The sequence below is a fragment of the Taeniopygia guttata genome, chromosome 2 (assembly GCF_048771995.1).
Source record: "Taeniopygia guttata chromosome 2, bTaeGut7.mat, whole genome shotgun sequence".
Lineage (NCBI taxonomy): Eukaryota > Metazoa > Chordata > Aves > Passeriformes > Estrildidae > Taeniopygia > Taeniopygia guttata.
Window position 1 is genome coordinate 114633370 of NC_133026.1, and position 19131 is coordinate 114652500.

Consider the following 19131-nt stretch of genomic DNA (forward strand, 5'->3'; position numbering starts at 1 on the left):
CATCCCTATTTACATGTGTGGGTTTGTCATTGGAAAAGCTCAGTGACAAGCAGTAATTTAAGTTCTCTTCCTTGATCATTTAAACCTAGCAGAGGATGGTGACCTCAAACTCATGTTGTAGCTGCACGGACAGTAATCCTGTGTTGTCCAGAGAGGACCAGTCAGGGAACTCTTATAGCCCTGTTTGTATTGATGTTGGAAAGAGAAAAGTCAACTCTTTTGCTTACCCTATCAGAAGTGGTTGAGGTGCAATTTAAAATTTCTTTGCTAATCTCCTCTATTTTTATGTGACCACTGAATTTCTGAGTGTTTTGGCAATGCAATTCATAAGCCACATGGCCTGAAGCTGGATGACCTCTGTCTCTGACAAACCTTTTGAAAGCTGTTCCTCGGGAAATGATCTGCAGGAAAAAGCATATATGTACACAAATGAAGAAAGGAGAATTGTTGGGCATGAAGTAAGGAGTCAGAGACTGCATCAGCTACTTTGCAGTGATTGTACTTGTTGAAAAGCACAAGAGGAAACCAACACATAGTCATACCAAGAAAAGCAAGATAGAGTAAAGAGGTGCCAAGTCAAAGATAATGCAAAGTTAAAATAAATGCATAGTATGTCAGAACAAATTATTTCTTTCTTTTTCTCCTGTACTCAAGTATTCATACAACTTCACTTTTCATCAAAGAAAGCATACTTTGTGGGAAATGGATTTATAGAAAATACTTGTCATTTCTTACTCTTTTTTTCTCACTCTGTATTCTTCTTATTTTATCTTTGTCAACTACTAGTGAAAAGAACCAAAACAATATGTTTTATACCACTGCCTGATTATTTTTCAGTAAGGAAAATGCTGACTTTCCTCAAACCACTGATGTTTCCTCCAAAAATGTCCCCCAGAGTAAAAGGAGCAGTAGCTTTGCTGACTTATTTTCAAAGACTTTCACTCTTTGCTAATGCAAATCACTCCTTCCCTTAATTCCAAATATTTTCTGTGTGGAGTTTCTTTAGTGGGGTTACATGCATCTGAAGAATGTCCCAAAAATTGCGTCTCCTAATGATTTTTCTTGCTCTTTTTTACTTCTTAGAGGGTGGTGATATCAGGGAGAAGTTACAGCCTGAAAAAGTCTCAAGAGGCTGAATCATTTATGACTTCATATTTTTCTATGTTGTTTATCAAAACTATGGGAACAAATAGTGATTTTCCACAAAGAGTTGAGCAAAATTCAATTCCTAAAGTTAACAATATTCATGCTTAGGTAATTCCACATTTTCTCTGGTGCAAACCTGCTTTGGCAAGTATCATGCAGCTTTAACAGAGGTAAAAAGTAATATATATAATAAAATAATACAAAATTAATGTTTTAAGCTTCACAGTGAGGTAAAAAAAGAGAATACTTAATATCATGTATCAAAGTAGGAAGAGAACAGCAAACTGAGACCTAACCACTGGAAGGTCACAGCCAATAATGTTACTGCAAATGGAAATCGGTTGCAGAAGCATCAAATGATAATTACTGTTTGCTGGAGAATTTTAATAGAGTTCTACGTCACACTATAAAATGTTTAATTGTAACCCCATTTTAATAACACTATCTGATTAAATGAAAAGACGCCTTGCTGATTGCAATTACAATCTGTCAAACTGCATATTTATTTACAGTTTGGTTTCCTAAAACCATAAGATAAAAAAAGGAAACTCTATTCAGCTTGTCAGCAAACTATAATTATTGCGCATCCTTCTGTCAGTTTCTGCATAAAACTTTTGGTTCTAAAATGGATCTAATTATAACTACATCAACATTTTTATAAATCCTTGCTTTCCATTCTTTCCCTGTCCTTCCCTCCATCCCTAGCAGTGAATTCTTTGTCGCAAAATCAGAAGGAAAAAATTCTTCTAAATAAATAACACTTGTTCCTCTGTTTTGTCCTTTCTATCCCAAATTGCTGTTAGAATACAGAAAACACTATTCAATGTAAATATTATTTATGGCAGTGCACCATCCTAGCACTGTGCTCAAGCAAAGCCATGGGATTAGGACTCTATTGGTTTTTTCCTGCTTTGGCATTAACGTCTGGATATCAGCTGAAAAATTCTTTCCAAGAATATCATGTAGCTCATCTTCTGCAAAGTCTATTTATTGTAATTTATAACCTTTCACAAGAAACAATTTGCCAGACAAACAAGAAACAAGTCCAAATATCTGAACACTAGTGTATGTATCAACCAGTTACAGAAATTACATCTCAAAGAAAGGTCTATTAAATCATCCAACCCATCTCTCAGCCAGTGCAGGATTTTCCCATATGTACATGTTCCAGTGCTTTAACACTACCTGGCAGACTATTAAAAGGGTATTTTCCCAACCTTCAACCATTGCTTATTTTTATCCCATTACTTGCAGTAACATTCCTTAGGTATCATAAACATCCATTCCTTCAGCCTAACTTTCTAAGTAATGGATGATGATAAATAAATAAAATATTTAAAATGTGCATATAAACAATTTAATAAAATAACACTATAGCTGAACCTTCAAGAAGAGTTATTTTGCTCAGTGTAGTTTATGGGCTAATACAATCTGGATCATGATTATACGCTAATAAGATTTGGGGAAAGCTGATTATTTTCCTACTGTTTCTCAAATGGTCAAGTCAGCTATGAACCAAAACAGTCTGAGTTAATACACATCTTCTTGATTATTTATTTCCTAGTTGTTCCATCAACATCTTAGATGAATATAAAGTTAAGAAATATAAATATAAATATAAATATAAATATAAATATAAATATAAATATAAATATAAATATAAATATAAATATAAATATAAATATAAATATAAATATAAATATAAATACAGCTTAAAAATAAATAACAGAATATTTGAAATATTAAATGATCTTCATTAATCTACAATGCCTGCTGGATGTTATGTATGGTGATTTTTTAAGGGTGAGAATTTCTATCCAGAGCTTGCATAAGAAGTCTAGATGAATTCTCTAAAAATAAGATCTGTCAGAAATGACAAACCTATAGAGTATCCTGCTTTCAGTGAGACGACCTTTTAAAATCCTATCTTTGACTACATTAAATAGGGGACATTATAGTTCCCTCTGGACCAATTTCTGTGATTTGGTAAGTAACACAACATTATGGCTGCACTGAGCCAGGATCTAAGAGGTCAGGTTACTCATGTGACTTTTTTCTAGTGCACAGCTTTCCTGTATTATCTTTAATTATAATCAAAACAATAAAAATTGTTTTCAAACAGGACATTAGATCATGGTTTTTATCTTCAGTCTTGTTAGAGCTTGCACTGATTTTCCAAATGTTACAAAGAAAAACATTTCAGAATTATGATGGCATTATTAGTGTGAATCATTATTGACAAACAATTTTGTTGACACACCTTTAATTTTATATGACGTAAAATCTAAATTCTCACAACTTATGAACAAATGAAAGCATCTGTTATAGAGCTAATTCTCTCTGGGATAGCTAGAGTAGGAAAGGATAAACATTAAGCCAAAATATTTCTGAAAATCCCACTGAGGTTTTGAGTCAGTCACAGAGCTTCTAAAATGCACTTCAGAGGCAGAGGCCACAAACGATGAAGTCAGTGCAACAATGCCAGCCACAATTGAAATTACATAGGCCAGGCCCTGGGCAGAGAACTTCCCTGTTGTGAGTTTTTCTCTCCTCGCATTCACAAGAGCTGATGACAAGTGAGAAGAAACACGCGTGCTGTGGAACAGGCCTGTAAGGGCTTGGACTGGAAATCTGGGGCAGTGGAACACCACACTCTGTGGTTAAACAGATACTTCACTTCTCCCTTGAGCTGACAGCATTTCAAGGACAAACAAAGCAACGCCTGCATCTTTTTCATGTCTCTTAAATAAGGTTGCTGTATCATTTCCAGGTTGCTTGATAGCTTAAAAGTCTCAGCTACCATAATATGCAGTCACTGTAAAACCTTTATATTAGATGTGTAGCACATGGCGGTTAAGTCCTGCTTTTACTACATGTGAGGGCATCTGCTAGTTCTAATACTGAGAGCTGACTCTCACCACACTGCTAACCAGCTTTGTATTACTGAGCATCAAACATGAAATTAGCTCCTGGTAGCACTTTCGTTATTACGGTTTCCCCTACACAGTCATTTTCATCCTCCTCCTTTAAGATATTTCTTTTTCAACTTGGGATTCATTTGTCTTTGTATATTCTGAATTAAATTTTTCTAGCTGTTTAATAAAGCAAATGTTTTTCTCTCCTAAAGTAAATGTTTTTCTCCAAGTACAGCACTCAACAGATAGGAGGGACTGATATTGTGGACATCTACTTGCACTGTTACTAGTAAACTACCTTCTCAGATAATTAGTGACTGCAGAGCATTTCAATGCACAAAAAAGATACTTCAGAAGAACAGAGTGCCAATGGCATTATTTTTCAAATGCTGTCAGTTGTTTTGTGTACAAAAAATAACTGAAAAGTTTTGCCAGTGGTTATTTTACACTGCGTACTTTCTGTCAGGTAACTTAAGCTGCACTTAATAACCAGATAAGGACTAAGCCTATTGCACTAAACAGTTTTTATGCTACTACATAAGAAAGGGGAGTGTCATAAAATTCATTAAACTGAGATCCCACACTTGAGTATTAAAGCATTTCTTGGAAACTAAAGCTTAGTAACTGAGTTAATCTCTGAAATTCTTTATGTGTGAATGAAGGTAATCTTAAAATGTATTAGAAGGGAGTCACATCTCCAAATAAAAAAACATTGCATTCTCTTCAAGAATGCAATCAGATCTTCTGATCCTGTAAATACTCCATGAGCAGGCCTTTTTTGGTTAAGGGACTGTAATATCTAGTTTTAAAGGTTTTTTTTCAGTTTACATAATTTTTGTAAGGATGAAGTGAAGGTACCTATACCCCAACATTGTTACTGTCAGGAAGCAGAATTTTGAAGATGTGAAATGAAGCTGTTTCATCTTGTTATCCATTAGGTATCCCATGTCTCACTTTAGCAACTAGGCTACTTCTTTCATTAACTCAATTAGCAAAAGTACCCATTATCAAAGCTACTGTCAGACACTGTAGCCTCACTTATAACTCAGGGATTTGTTAAAAAATATTGCATAATGCAGCCATGTACTGCAGTAATGTAACGCAGTACGTTAATTAAATCCGTGGCATTTACTTGAATAATTTGGATCTAATTTCAGTCTCTGTTTAGCAACAAAGTGGATCCACAATCTGAGGAGAAGGGGGATGTTGCAGATGTTCCTGTCTGTTACACTCCAGCAGAGGGCTTCAGTGATAAACAGTGTGGTACGTACTTATAGATACATACACAGGCATATAAATGTTCATATATATGTATATATGTGTGTCCATGTATATGTGTGCATGTACTCTGAGCACTGCAGTTCACTTCAGCTCTGGGTCAGGGCAGACACAGAGAATGCCCATCACCACCTATAACATCTCCTTTGACTCTTTTATGTCCCTGCATGTTGGTTGAAAGAGGAATTTTGGATACATCCTGATAATATGTAAGATAAAGTGAAATTCCTTTGTTCACTTTAGATGAAAAGCATCCATTGGGGAGACTTTCTAGCTGAAAGATATGGACAAACATGCCTTAGAGGTGTTCCTCACTCCATAATGCTTCTTGCTGCCATTCTGTACCTTAAGTCCTTTTTTCTGACTGCATCTATCCATGATATGCACAGAAAATGAATTAAGGAAATTAATTTTCTTATCTTTAGTGTACAAATATAGAGGCAACAGCATGTACAATGTGCCAAAAGTGCAGTGCAAAGGTGTGTGAGTGAGGCTACAGAGATCCTGGGTCACATGCATGTAGCTGAAGTACAGCATCACAGGAGCAGTGGAGGTTAAAGATTTTACATGCTGCCCACAGGCAATCCCAGCGTGGCATTTAGATAGAACAGGCTTTGTACAAATGAAGAGGAGGTGGAAGGGGGAACAGAGGGGCAAACTTCAATCTAAAATTAATCTTTATATTAAAAGGACTAGGGAAGAGTAGACATTCTTACACTTTTAGTGTTTCTTAATTGCCTTGTGAAAGAAAAAGGGATAAAAATAACAAATGAATTATTTTTTACTTCTGATTATCCTCATGTAAAAGATCACTAGTAAACTCAAACAATGATACTTAAAACTCTGTAAAAACCACTAAAACAGACAAACTTCCCCCCATGATTATTAATTGGAACATTTAAATTCCTTCAACTTGGAAAGCCACAAATGTGCTTTTTCCCTCAAAATGAAGAAAAAATTTTGCTAAACATCTATGACTCTACATATGCAAGATTTAAGGAGGAGAATTCACACTCTAGCAGGTGACAGCTGAATTTCCAGCATGCACGTGGCACCTAGAGCTAAGACAGAAGATTCTGTAGTGGAGCTGCTCTTGTCCACACACATTTCTAGTACTGAACAACATGGGATGAGATGGTGAAAGAAGTTCAAATCCATAAGAGATGTAGAGTCTTCTCAGATGCTTTTGAGTTTCAAAGAATGCAAATTCATGCATTTTAAACGATGAAACAGGTGGAAATAGAGGCTACTCCACCTGGTGCACAAAGCCCTTCCTTTCATCTGCACTGTGGGCTTCTCCTTCCTTTTTGTCTTCATAGAAGTATGTTCACAGACTTGAGAAAGACATTTCACTTCTATTCCATATACAGGACTTAAGATCACTAAGTTTTTTTTGCCAAAGTGTGAGTCTTCAGAAACATTTCATTATCATGCTGTTCTTGACAACTACATGCAATGTTAAAAGCAGCAGATTAAAGTCAACAATCTCTGCTGCTGAAGCCCCCGAATTTCTGACATTTTCTGAGAGTTATGTTTCCTCTATTTGCATACTCTATTATCTGTTTTGTTTGACACTTGCAGCTATGATGCTGCTTATGCATTAATCACTCCTGTGAGTACTTTACATGTGAGGTGTTGTATAATCTACCACCCACAACTGAAGTCTTTCTCTCTGCACCACATTCATCTTGTCTTAGCCTGTGTCTATTTGGTTAAAGTCCAAGAAAAAAAAATAATACAACTAAACTTATTTATTTTTCTTACTTTTTATATGTAGCAAATCAATTCTGAGCAGACAATGGGTAACCACTGTGAAAAAGGTCACCAAAGTATTCTCTATAGAAGGCTATTTTCAAAACTAAGATACATGCCACTTTGTAATTTTTTCTTTAAATTATACTGAAGTTGTTTTCTGACTGAGTTTGTGAAATATGTGAGCCACATGGATTCTCAAAAACCACACTCAAATAAGCAGGATGCTGTGTTTCCCAACTGTCAGTAAATCAACAGCTTCATTTTCAATTTTAAAAATGAGACCTGGAATCATTCTAAAAAGAGTCCTGGTCATTGGTGTATAAATATTTTCCTACAGCTATGTGCAAATATTTACTTGATCTATCTTTAAGGCAAGCTCTTAGTACTTAGAGACTGAAAGTATAACTTTACCAGATACTACTTAAGGACCAGGAAAAAATGCTTCACAAATACTTTCACAGGAATTCCTGTCCTAGTTGACCTGAAGAAGGTCGGGTCTATCAGTGGCCTGCATCCACAGAGTGCTAAACTCTGCTGATGTTCTCTTGGGAGGGAAAAGCTGTAGAGGTGGTGTCAGATGAAGTGGTACCAGCAATGTTACCCCTTCCATGAATGCATGGACCAATGTTTTCAGCTGAGAGGGCCCCAGGGACAAGTTGATCCATGGGAAGGTTCTGGTCCTGCTGCTGTAGTGTGGGGTCTCTGAGTCCAGTCCCAGATAGAGCACATCTTTTTTGAGAGATCTCCCACTTGAATTTAATCCTGAGGCACAGAGAAACAACGACCTGCCACAGTACACTACAGCTAAATGGCTTATCTCTATCACTGCTAAAAATGCACACTTTGTTTCCACTCTGATTTTATACAGCTGTAATTTCTGACATCATAAGTTTTTTGTAGCACAGTAAAAAGCCTTCTGGTAGCAGATGTGCAATATTCAGGTATTTATGAAACGTTGATCAAATACCATCTTAATCAGCTCCTCTACATATCTTTTCTGTTATCTTTCTGATGACAAAAGTGTGGAGCAGACATCAGAAGAAAAGAAAGATAAAAAATATGTCTCAGAGCCCTTGATGGAAAAAGTAATCATAATTCTAGTACAGACAATATGGTTATGCTGATGGACATGATTTGGTCAGGGAGTTTGACAAAACATACATTACCTATTGTAACCATTTTCCATGCAAGGTTTATTTCAGTGTAGAAAAAAAAATCTGCTTGGAAAACATGGTGTTGTTTTTTTGTCATTGGGTTTTTTTTAGTTTGTTTGTTTGGTTTTTTTCTTAAGGGAAAAGAAGACTACAAAGTTGCTTAATAAGAGAAAAAAAAACGAACAACTTTAACACAAGATGTTCCATGACCTTAGCTTTATGATTTGGTGGTTGTGATGGTAATAATTCACTGCAATAAAATTTGGGGTAGCAGCAGGTTTGTGTAGCATAACAGTAAATTTTGATGTAAACTGAAGACCAGAGACTAGTAATGAGGCACAAATGTGAAGTATTCACCAGAGACAAAACATATCTGCTACCACTGGCATGCAATACAAGCTAGAAAAAAGTATCCAAACATGATTCAAATCTCAATACTTAGGTTAGGAGACACAATTTTTTTTTTTGTTGTTATGAAAGTAATTTATCTTGTTTATCAGAAATAATGAATTTCTATTTGACTCAGTAGTTTCCACTAACACTTAAAGGTGCAAGAAGAAAGAATCAGCTGTACAGGTCAGCCTTAAGATGAGTCATGAGTACTGAATTTAAGCTAACATGTATGAAACCAGTAAAACAAAATCTCTTAAATGCATCTCAGATACAACAGTATTCTTTACTGTATTTATTAGCAACTGTACTGTGAATAAGAAATACTAACTTCATTCTATCTGAGATTAAAAATGGCAAGAAAAAAAAAGTAGCTGTCTGCTTTCCTCCCTGTTATACAATGCCACATTTTGTTTAAGATATTAATCTCTCACGGGTTGCATATCTAAAAATATAATTCATGAAAAAGTATAATGTAATTGTTCAGGCTTTGATGAATTGGGGCATAATGTTAAAAATTATTCATTACCTTTATTCTTCTGTCTAAGTGTGCAAAAAAAAAGTCAGCTTTTTATTGCTTTTTTTAATATAAGGACATGGGCCTTTGTGACATGCATTTTATTTTAAACTAATGCTTCTATTATTCCACATTTGAATAATTATAGCTGACATCATCTACTCTTCCGTGACCTAGAAGATCTTTAGCTCTAGCACACTGTTACATATTTTATGCATTACGTGAAATAAAACACCTCAAGATTTCAAAAATATTTATTTTAAAAACAGCATTGAAATTGTCTGTAATCACATTTTCTGCTCTGCTTTGAAAGCAGCATTATTCAATATGCCAGTGGTCTTTTCCATAAGAGCAACATATTAGAAATTCATGCTGCTCTAATATATCTGAATTCCTTGATGTACTGCACTCCCTATAGACCTAAAGAAACATTTTTGCTCCAGTTTCATATGTCCTGCACATTACCTACTGATGTGGTGGTTGTCAAAACAGTTGTACAGTAGCCTTTGAATTCAAAGTGTGCCTTGACTGTATACTAAAAATGACAATAAACCTAAGTATATACATTATGCTGGCTTTTGTTGCAGCACAAGTAGAGCATTTAGAAAATCAAACCCCTGATTTTATTGTCTTAAACATATTTAAGTTTTTAAAATGTGTTTTAAAACACATTTAAGTTTTAAACTTAAAACCCAGAAATTTGAAGCATTTCAAGAAATTCAAATATTTTATTTCTTTCTTGTAAATGTTCTATGGTATACCATCATGAGCCACATTTTCAAAAAGATCAGCACAAGATTACAAATGAAAGCATTCCAAAAATAGGTTGGTTTTTTTTTTCCAACTATGTAAAAACAGCACTGTGATTTTAAACCCTGTTTTCTTGCAGAAAAAACAGCTATCTACAGGATACACTAAAGAAGCTAGAATGTCTACTGATACACAGAAAAACTAATTTTATAGAGCACATCCAAAAGTATTTTTACAGATAAATACATATTCTTATACAACATGCATTTTTTGCAAATGTTAGAAGGGTAACTCTTGTGGTCCTTGAAAATATCCTTTGGGATATTTCAGAAAAACTCACACCAACAGAAAAAGGCTGGCAGGTCAAGCCCCAGCTGGAATCTAACCAAACCCACAGAGTTTTCAACTGGTAGGAAAGCAGGAAGGGATCCCTATTCCATTATATAGAAGCAAACATATTCACAGGACCATAAGTATATTTTCACTAAACAAACACTTCTATCTATATTAAATTGCATCCAATTAAGAAGCAGGAATAGAAGTAATATGCATTTTAAAGGAGGATTTTAGAGGGCTCCCATGGGGAGTTGGACTGCGGGTTGGACTGTGGGTTAATACCACCGTGACTCACATTCTGCACAAGTTTTGTAGATTTCTGAAGCCCTGATATCCAGATATAATGAATGCCTAAAGAAATCTGCATGTGACAGCATGATAGAAATTAATGTGCATGTGTATACTCTGTATGTCAACTAAGAATACAGAAATTTACAAACATAGAAGTAAATATGTGAACTGACAGCAGAATAATGAGAAGGAAAAATTTTAGTGGTTTAGTTGTTTGATTTTTTTTTTTTTTAGTCATCATGCAGTATGAAAGTCCAATCAATCAAAAAAACTTCAAAGAAGGTTAATTCCAAATTTAAGACACTGTCAATGGCAATGAGAAATTTTCATCTCCCAGCGCTGCAAATTTTTTTTAGAAAGAATTCCCACAGTGTAAGAATCTGTAAGAAGCCAATCCCTAGTACAAATTCACTGAGCTGGTAGTGGGCTCTTATTGTGTGTATTTAAGCACTTCTGCAGAGGAGAATTCTTAGAGAGATTGGGGTAAATCCTGCCATCCTTACTGAAAGGGATTTTATCTGCAGCTTGGAGGGAGTACCGCACAGTATGAAACAGAGACTTCTGATGGGGGAAGATTTGAAGGGGTTTTAGGAAGGGTACATCCTCGATTTTCAATCTGTCCAAAATCACAGAAATCCTCGTCTGAAAACACCTGGTAGTTGAGATGGAAGAAAACCACTATACTTAGTGTATGAACTATTTTCCAACTGTTTCTGAGCTCACTGATATTCCTTTCTCACATTTGGCTAGCATTAAGTAATGTTCTGTCTAGAAAAACAAACTGGAAAACACTCACTAGTTCTAACACAGGTAATATAGAAGGTATTATTGCTAAAATACCAACTTGGGTTAAAAACTAGCTAAAAAGAGGGATGTTTAAAGTAAAGAAAAAAATTAACAAATTCTATTAGAGGCACATTGCAATGCAGCTGAATTAGTCCCAATCTAAGTAAAATTTGCTGAAGATATGAAATTAATTAGGGATAAAGAACAGCCAACAGATTTGTTTCTAAGAATATTTTTTCTAAAAATATCCATTAGTGCCCTGAAAAATGAAATGAGACATATGTTTTCCAAGTACACTAAACGGTACTTGAGATACTAGAAATTTTATGGAACCAAGAGTTTAGATAGATTGGAGAAACTTATAAATTATGTTCTATATGAGGCAATATAGGAGTGATTTAGACAAGAACATGTTAAATTGATCAGAGTTTGATAAGATAGTAAAAAGGAAACTTGGAGATGAGTAATACCATAAGAAAAGAGTCATATTGAAAAAAAAAGTTAAATGTTCTGGATTATAAAGATTCAAAACTAAGTCAAGAATGTTAACTCTACAAAATCCCCTGTTTTTCTTCATTAGTGCAAAGCCAAAGGAACAATGGGGTCATTCTATTAACTGAAGAAGACACTGAATTCACTGAAGAGTTAAATTATTTCCCCCAAGTTAATTTCTCTCAAGTTATCAAATTCAAATCAGAGGAGATATACTGCCAAACAGTGTTTGAACTGTATGAAATTGAGGTTTTATCATTGTACCAGTGATACTAGCATGAGCTGTAGCTTCATCCCCTGCACAGACAAGCCAGCTTGAGTTCAAACTATTGCTAGGTAAGAGGTACTCTTGTGCAAAAGGGACATGCAAGTTAGGGATAACAGTTGACTTAGCACATGACACTTCAAGGATCATGCTTTATTTATTGAACAAATTCTTAGAAATTATTGTCAAAACTCAGCACATATTTTCTTAACATCTGATTTTCATCTCTTCTGATCTTCACTAACAGCAAAATTACCTAGTTATATTATTCAACTTTTTTGTATTTTCCCTCAATGTGATTATTCACTGCAATGATCTACACACTCTCAAGGCCCTTTGTTCAGAGCTTCTTGCAAAAGGTTAATATGAAACATCACAGCTTAGTTCTGAGCCATAACTATGGCTCAAAAGGGGTCAATTCAATGAAATACTGCCTGTCTTGACTAGAGTGTCAAGCATTTCTCCTATTTTTACAAGTTCTTTCATAGCTCTGATTCTCAGAACCCCACACAAGATTTCACTCAAGCTTTAATGCATGCCATCATCTTTGTAGACAAGCATGGAAGATACAGGCTCTTTCCATAGAGTATATTTCTATTTTTCTATATAAATCTGCCTCTCCTCCACTCCTCCCATCTTTGAGCATAACCCTGGGTCAGATTCTGACCTGAAACACAATGTGTGCAACATCCTAGTAAATCAGTAACAACCGTGCAACATATAAGAAGCCAGTACTCGTGCCCTCTGTTTTTGGACATCCTCAGAGGGAATGCAGAGCTCCTCAAAATCAAGGTAGCTTTATTTCAATTAAGTTGCAATGAAGTTATGTGACAAAGCAGATTTTTGTTGTAAACTAAGTCTTTTCAAGTCACCATGGCCCCTGGCTCTGGGACTGTTAGTCTGAGGGGCCGACAAAAACTGAACCTAGATCCTTCACTACCCAAACGTCCATGTATTGTCTCAGCTCCAAAGTTCCCAGGACTGATTTATGTTTTTTAGATAATGTGGTAGGGAGCTAGCAGGCTGGGAAGCCTAAACAGCCTCAGTTCCTAAGTGCAGAACTTTTGGTGAGAAGTCCAGACCCTTTATCTCTAGGAACAATAGATTCTTATCTTTGACTGTTGGAATCTGCAACTCCTGGGCAGCCCATTTAGCCCACCTAGTGCTTTAAGTGCCGTGGAATACAATGTCAGGCTCCATCCTCTTTCATGAGATTTTTAACTCTTTGGGCTAGAATTGTACATCAATGTGAAATAATCCTGTCTGGAGTTGCTATGCACAAAGTATACTAATTAATTGTGGAGCCCACTTGAAAATGTAATGTGTAAAGTAGCTCTGCAGTTGTTGCAAGCAATTTAACATTCAAATAAGTGATTTATAATATCAGTCTTCACAAGATTATGACCATAATGACTATCTGACAGACTTTATAAGCAAGTTGTCCAGTCATTTCAATCGGATTCTGGCTGGCTAAGGACTGGGAACTGTAAAAAGGCTGTAAGATTTGGCCTAGAATCAGAAATAACATTTGCTGTTTTCCAAACGTGCGGTAAACAAGAAAGGAGATATTAAATTTTTGTACATCTCTCAGCACATGCAAATGAGAATGGAAAGAGCCTCATCAGACAAATACAGAACAACAACCATCTGGATCCCAACCCTGATCCAGCAGAAGTCAGAGCCTTGAGCCTCTTTCTGTCATTATTTACATCCCGTAAAGGATAACCTTCTACCCAAGGTGGCGGAAGGTAACACTCTGGCTTTGAGGAACTCAGCTGAAAATTCGCCCTCACCTCTGCTGGGGGGAGGATTTGACATGGGGAATGCAATGTAACACCCAGAGTCAAGCCAGGGAACTCCAAAATCTGAGTGGGGCAGGTGTTGGCCCCCTTGAAGGATTTCAAACAGGTCTGTATTTCCATGATTTTGCACTTAGAACAAAAGGGAAAGACTAAAAGTGCTTACCACAGAGAGGGAATTGGAAAGCAGTGTCCCGTCTTGGCCAAGCATGTTGGAAACTGTAATTTCAGGTAGATCCATGTTTTGAGGGTGGAATGGAAGGAGGCCATTGTGGTTCATGGGATGACACAGAGAGTGGTACCCAGACTCTATCTCATTCAAGTGCACCAGGGAGTGGTCAGGCAATGATGGAGGAGTTATAGGAGGTATGTTAAAATCTTCACTTTCGAGACTTGGGCCAGGAAAAGACTGGAAAAAAAAAAAAAGAACAAATGGAAAGTGCTATGAGCACTGATCAGTAATAACAATAAAAGTCATACAAAACAAACAAGATGAGCCAAACCCACATACTTCTAAGCACAACTTACAATATAATAGAAAGTATTTTCAAGACCCATATATTATACAAGTGAAGGCTCACCATTATGTATGGAGGAAAAAATGCCTCTAAGGCATAAGAATCTATGATACTTTTCCCTTAGAAATATTTTTTTAAGAGAATGTGAACTCAAGCAGATTTCAAGGGTCCTATTAAAATTTTCCAAGAGTGTTCATCTAGCTGAATACCTTTTTCATGGGAATTGTGGAAAGGGAATGTAATTTATAAAATTAATATTGGCACAAAATGGTTCATTTTACTTCCCTCTACTCAGACCAAGAATTACACAGTGAAGAAAGATACCACTTTTATGCTTAGGGGAGTGCCATGCATTTACTCAGCTAGAAAGAAAAAGAAACAATACGTACTCAGCATGAGTATACTTTGTGTTTATAAAAGTGCATTTGAAATTTTTTAAAAACTCTATTTTTTTTCGTAATTTATAAACTGAATTATACATACATTTTGTCAGTTATCTGAATTAGTAACTCCACCAAACAACTGTTAGTCTTTTGTTGTCTGCTGCCATTAAGTCACCCAACTCAATCTGATCTAAGGAAAAGCCACAGGCAAAGTCAGAATAACACACAAGGTGGATAATTGCTATTATTTATCTACAGTTTTTGTACAGCAGGTAGGCTCATTTGTGGGATAGGGTTGGTATGTGTGTATTTCTAAAAAGGAAAAGGTGAGCATAATAAAGGGTTAAAGAGATCAGTTGCAGTAGTTCAGCCTAAAAGCTTGCTCTGCTTTTCTGAGAACAGCCAACTCCTTTGCAAAGTGATCAGTCTTTGCACATCCCATGCCCACAGTTAGGAGATTTATAGCACAGAGAATACTCCCACCCTTCCTGCCCCTCTTCAGCACAGCAGTCCTGCTCTGAGTGCTGCTTTTGTTAATTCTGGAAATGCAAGGATTTAAATACATTCTGCTCCTGAAAAGTATCACCAGAAAGGATGAGTATGAAGGCACAATTTCAAAGAGCAGCTATTGGAAAAAAATGTTTTCCCCACTATGAGTTTCCAAATGGAGGCTAATATGTGTTACAGGGACATTTCTCTCTCCCTATAATAAATATGTTGTATGAATTCATGCAGAAGGACAAGGGGAGAATCAATGGCCAATTATAAACAAAGGGATTTTTCATTAGTCATCATAGTAATAATGTCCTCCTGATGCCTGAGGTTACTCTCTGTACGAACATGTATATATAAACTAAAGTCAGTAAAAAACAAATCGTATTAAATGTTTTCAGTGAGCTGGTGAACACAGAAAAACCTCCTCTAATGCACATTGCCATGGTTTTGGCTGCTTTGTTTTTTCCTTAAAAGTTTTTAATCTCTTTACCAAATATCTTAGTATAAAATAGAACAGGAAGTCTAGACTGGAAAGGCCAAAGTAAAATCCCCAAAAATGAAAACAGAGCAGGGTTTGATAGTGATATCATCACTGTTACATGTGAGGACTTTGATTCTACCCATGCATTCCAGCTGTGTTTCTCACCTCCAGCACAGGAGTTTGCTCTCCCTTTGCCCCTGCTTTCTTCTTAATGGCAAGCTGGTGTGAGTCTACTGGCCTCTGTAAATTGCATTTGCCCGTACTTTTGCAAGCCATAGTGCAGCCATTTCTCCAAGGAGAAATACAGTAAAATAGACCCTCACTAAATGGAGAGAAGGCTTAAACATGGCAAAGAGAACATCACGTTTACTCAGCAACAATGTATAAATGTTGCAAAACCAAATAAAAGTATTAGGGACAATGCATACACTAGCTAGTTGCTAATTACTATTATATAAAATTCATGATGAAGAAAAATTTGTCTAAATTGAGTTTAAGATCTAATACCACAATAACTAAACAGCAAATAAGAGAAATTAAGGAAGGGATAACATCTACAATGCTCTCCTGGACCAGCACTCTCCTTGCTGATATGCTTGGATTTGGTAACAATAATCCTGGTGAACTTGGATCCATGTAGCCTACAGCTTCCAAGAGGGATTCATTAGCTGTGAAAAGATGACATTTATGTTCAACAGTGTCTTTTCTAATGTCCCGAAAGACTTATGGCCTCAAAAGAGTTTTCTCTCCCCAGATTTTGCAAGTAGAAAGTATTAACATCTATTTTCTCTTTCTCATACTGTCCTGTGAGAGCTTAAGAGAGTTTGTTACTAAAAGCAAATATTCCTAAATCAAATATTGTCAGGATATTGGAGGCAGTTAGCATATCTGCTTATTTGTACATCTCTTTTAGCATGTCCCATATGGATGGACCAGGCTTTATTTTTGATTCTTTGTGTTTCAAATGTGTAATTAACTAGTAATACTTCAAAAATGGTGGAATCAATTAACTGCCAGTAGAGCATTATCTTCACTTATTAAGAAGGAAGTATAAAGCACTAGCAGGCTCCACAATCCAAGGTCTGTCATGTGTAGGTATATAATAATGTTATATATATTATATGGGTTAAGAATTTTAAATAAATTGTTGTTGTCTGATTAAATACTAAATAATCACACAATGGTTGTCGCTTGTGAACCATTTAAGAGTGTATTTGATCCCACATCACCTACAAATCATTACATTTAAACGTATTATTAGAATAGCAAAAGCTGTAATGACACACCAAATGACATAATTCGAATTATAGAATCTCCTATGTTTCTCTATTTTTAATTTGTTTCTTAAGACATAAACTATTGTACTATTTCAGTACAGCTAGGCAGAATCGAAGTTATATGCTAATGTTCTGGACAGATATTCAAAAGCATCTGCAGAGCACCCTATTCACCCTACATTTTCAGCCAATGTGATATTTCCATGCTCAGTATTGTGTGCATGTAAGACATAGAGACATAACTTCCTGAGGGAAGTTACTTCAACAGTGATTTGCTGGTATTAATTTGTCTCATCCAGGAGCGTGGTTCAGATGCTTGTAATGACTTAGCACACTGGCATATCAAACCCAAAATTCCTAGATACATCTGCAGCAAACCCAGCATATCACAGGAACAAGGCTGTTGCAACTGTGCCTGGAGGAAAGGCACGAGGAATGGGACATGTGCTTGTCCTGTGAATAGCAGCTACAAGCTTCAAACACCCACTCCTACTTTCCTGCCACCTCTCTCCTTGCCATTGGAAAGCCTATTTTAGTAACCATCTGGGGTCCCCTTGATGCAAGTGATCCACTGCTGGCAATGGGCTCTCCTGGAATGTTGTTTTGTCACCTTCTTCTGCAAAGAGAAATTTAAGGGAAATAGGCAGTCTTGAGTTTAACCCTGCAGCAAGAGCTTCCACTCCCAGTCCAGTCATCATCCTGTCCCAGCCTCTGGGCTTGCTTAGAACACCATTTCTTCCAATACAAGCTGTTTATCTGGAATTTCTAATTAAAGCAGTTATCTAGCATCCAGGGCATCAGGGAAGGCCGTACTCTCTGTATCCAACTACAAGTCATAAGTATAGCTCATATGTATTAATATAAATGGTGGCCAATAGTTTCAGCTCTGTTAGGTTTTTCTTGGGGATGGGGAAGGTTAGGGTCTTTCCTCTCCACTCTAAGGGTTTTTTCTTCATAGCTGATTTTCCTATCAGCAGGACTTGCTCTACTCAGAAAGACATGGAATAGCTCCATTTTTTTCCCTACTGGTCACAGAAACCTCAGCAAGCTCACCTCTTCACTTTCGATTAGCATAAAAAAACCAACCCCAAAACCCCAAAACAAGCAAACAAACAAAATTAGCAGAAATACTTTATTTTCTTTACCACAATGATACTAGGAACTTTGCCAGTGGTATCACTTTCAACTCATGACTATAGGAGTGAAAGAGATATTAATCAGCTCTTCAGTTTAGGGGAGTTTCCTAGGCCTTTATTACATTCCAGAGATAAACCCCTCTGCAAATTAACGCCATTAAACCAACTGCACAGCACTGAACAGACACAGGATTAAATTTTCTTTGTTTTAAAGAGCATTTTCATTGCACCTGTGTTTATATAAGCATATTTCATTCTAGTTCAAATGGAATCTACACAGTGGGAACCTCAGAACTGACTATCCTTAAATTTGAGCTATCTATAGACACAATGTTATGGAAGATTTTTGAATTAAGAATGTCTTCCCAAATTTAGAGGATTATATTTTATGTTTCTGGCTAAATATTAGTGACATTTCTGGTTGAAATTATATAAATTTCATAAAACAGATGATGAGATGCCCACTCAGATCAAGAGGCTTCATTATCTATATGCTACCTTGGTATATCATTTTATGAGAAAATCTTGCCAGAATAAAATGTTATGAACATTATTGAACTGAACCCTAACTCACTGTCCAACCCAAACCCAAGCTTTTGTTTCTGAACAAGATCCCACTGGTCCTCTTCAATTTGCTTTTTAAGCCACTTAGCCTATTCAAACCCAGCAACAAGCTATGGAAGGAGGGGCAAAACTGGGGCACTGAGAGGAAGTGTATGTTAGGAGTCACTTCTTTACTTTGCCAACAAATAACTCAAATTACAGCTATGCATCAGCTGGATGCACAGCTGTGCTGATAACACAAACACACACAGAAAAAATCTAGTATTTACTTTTGAGGTTACTCATCAGAAAATTAAGGGAAATGCTGGCAGGAAACACAAATACAGCCCCTTTCCTTAAGTACTCTACAGTGATAACTGCACACTGGCCAGCAAAACTTACTTATGTTTCAAAATCATTTTAA

At 36.2% G+C, this 19131-nt stretch overlaps 1 protein-coding gene across 4 annotated transcripts in view; it reads right to left on the minus strand.

Moving 5' to 3' along the window:
* The window catches only part of TOX (thymocyte selection associated high mobility group box), a 218789-nt gene that overhangs the window by 73973 nt on the left and 125685 nt on the right, over positions 1 to 19131 (minus strand). For all 4 annotated transcript variants that reach the window (XM_002198353.7, XM_072924674.1, XM_072924672.1 and 1 more), the window contains one exon: positions 14041 to 14283. In XM_002198353.7, coding sequence (XP_002198389.1) covers positions 14041 to 14283 — 243 coding nt within the window. The remainder of the gene's footprint in view (positions 1 to 14040; positions 14284 to 19131) is intronic.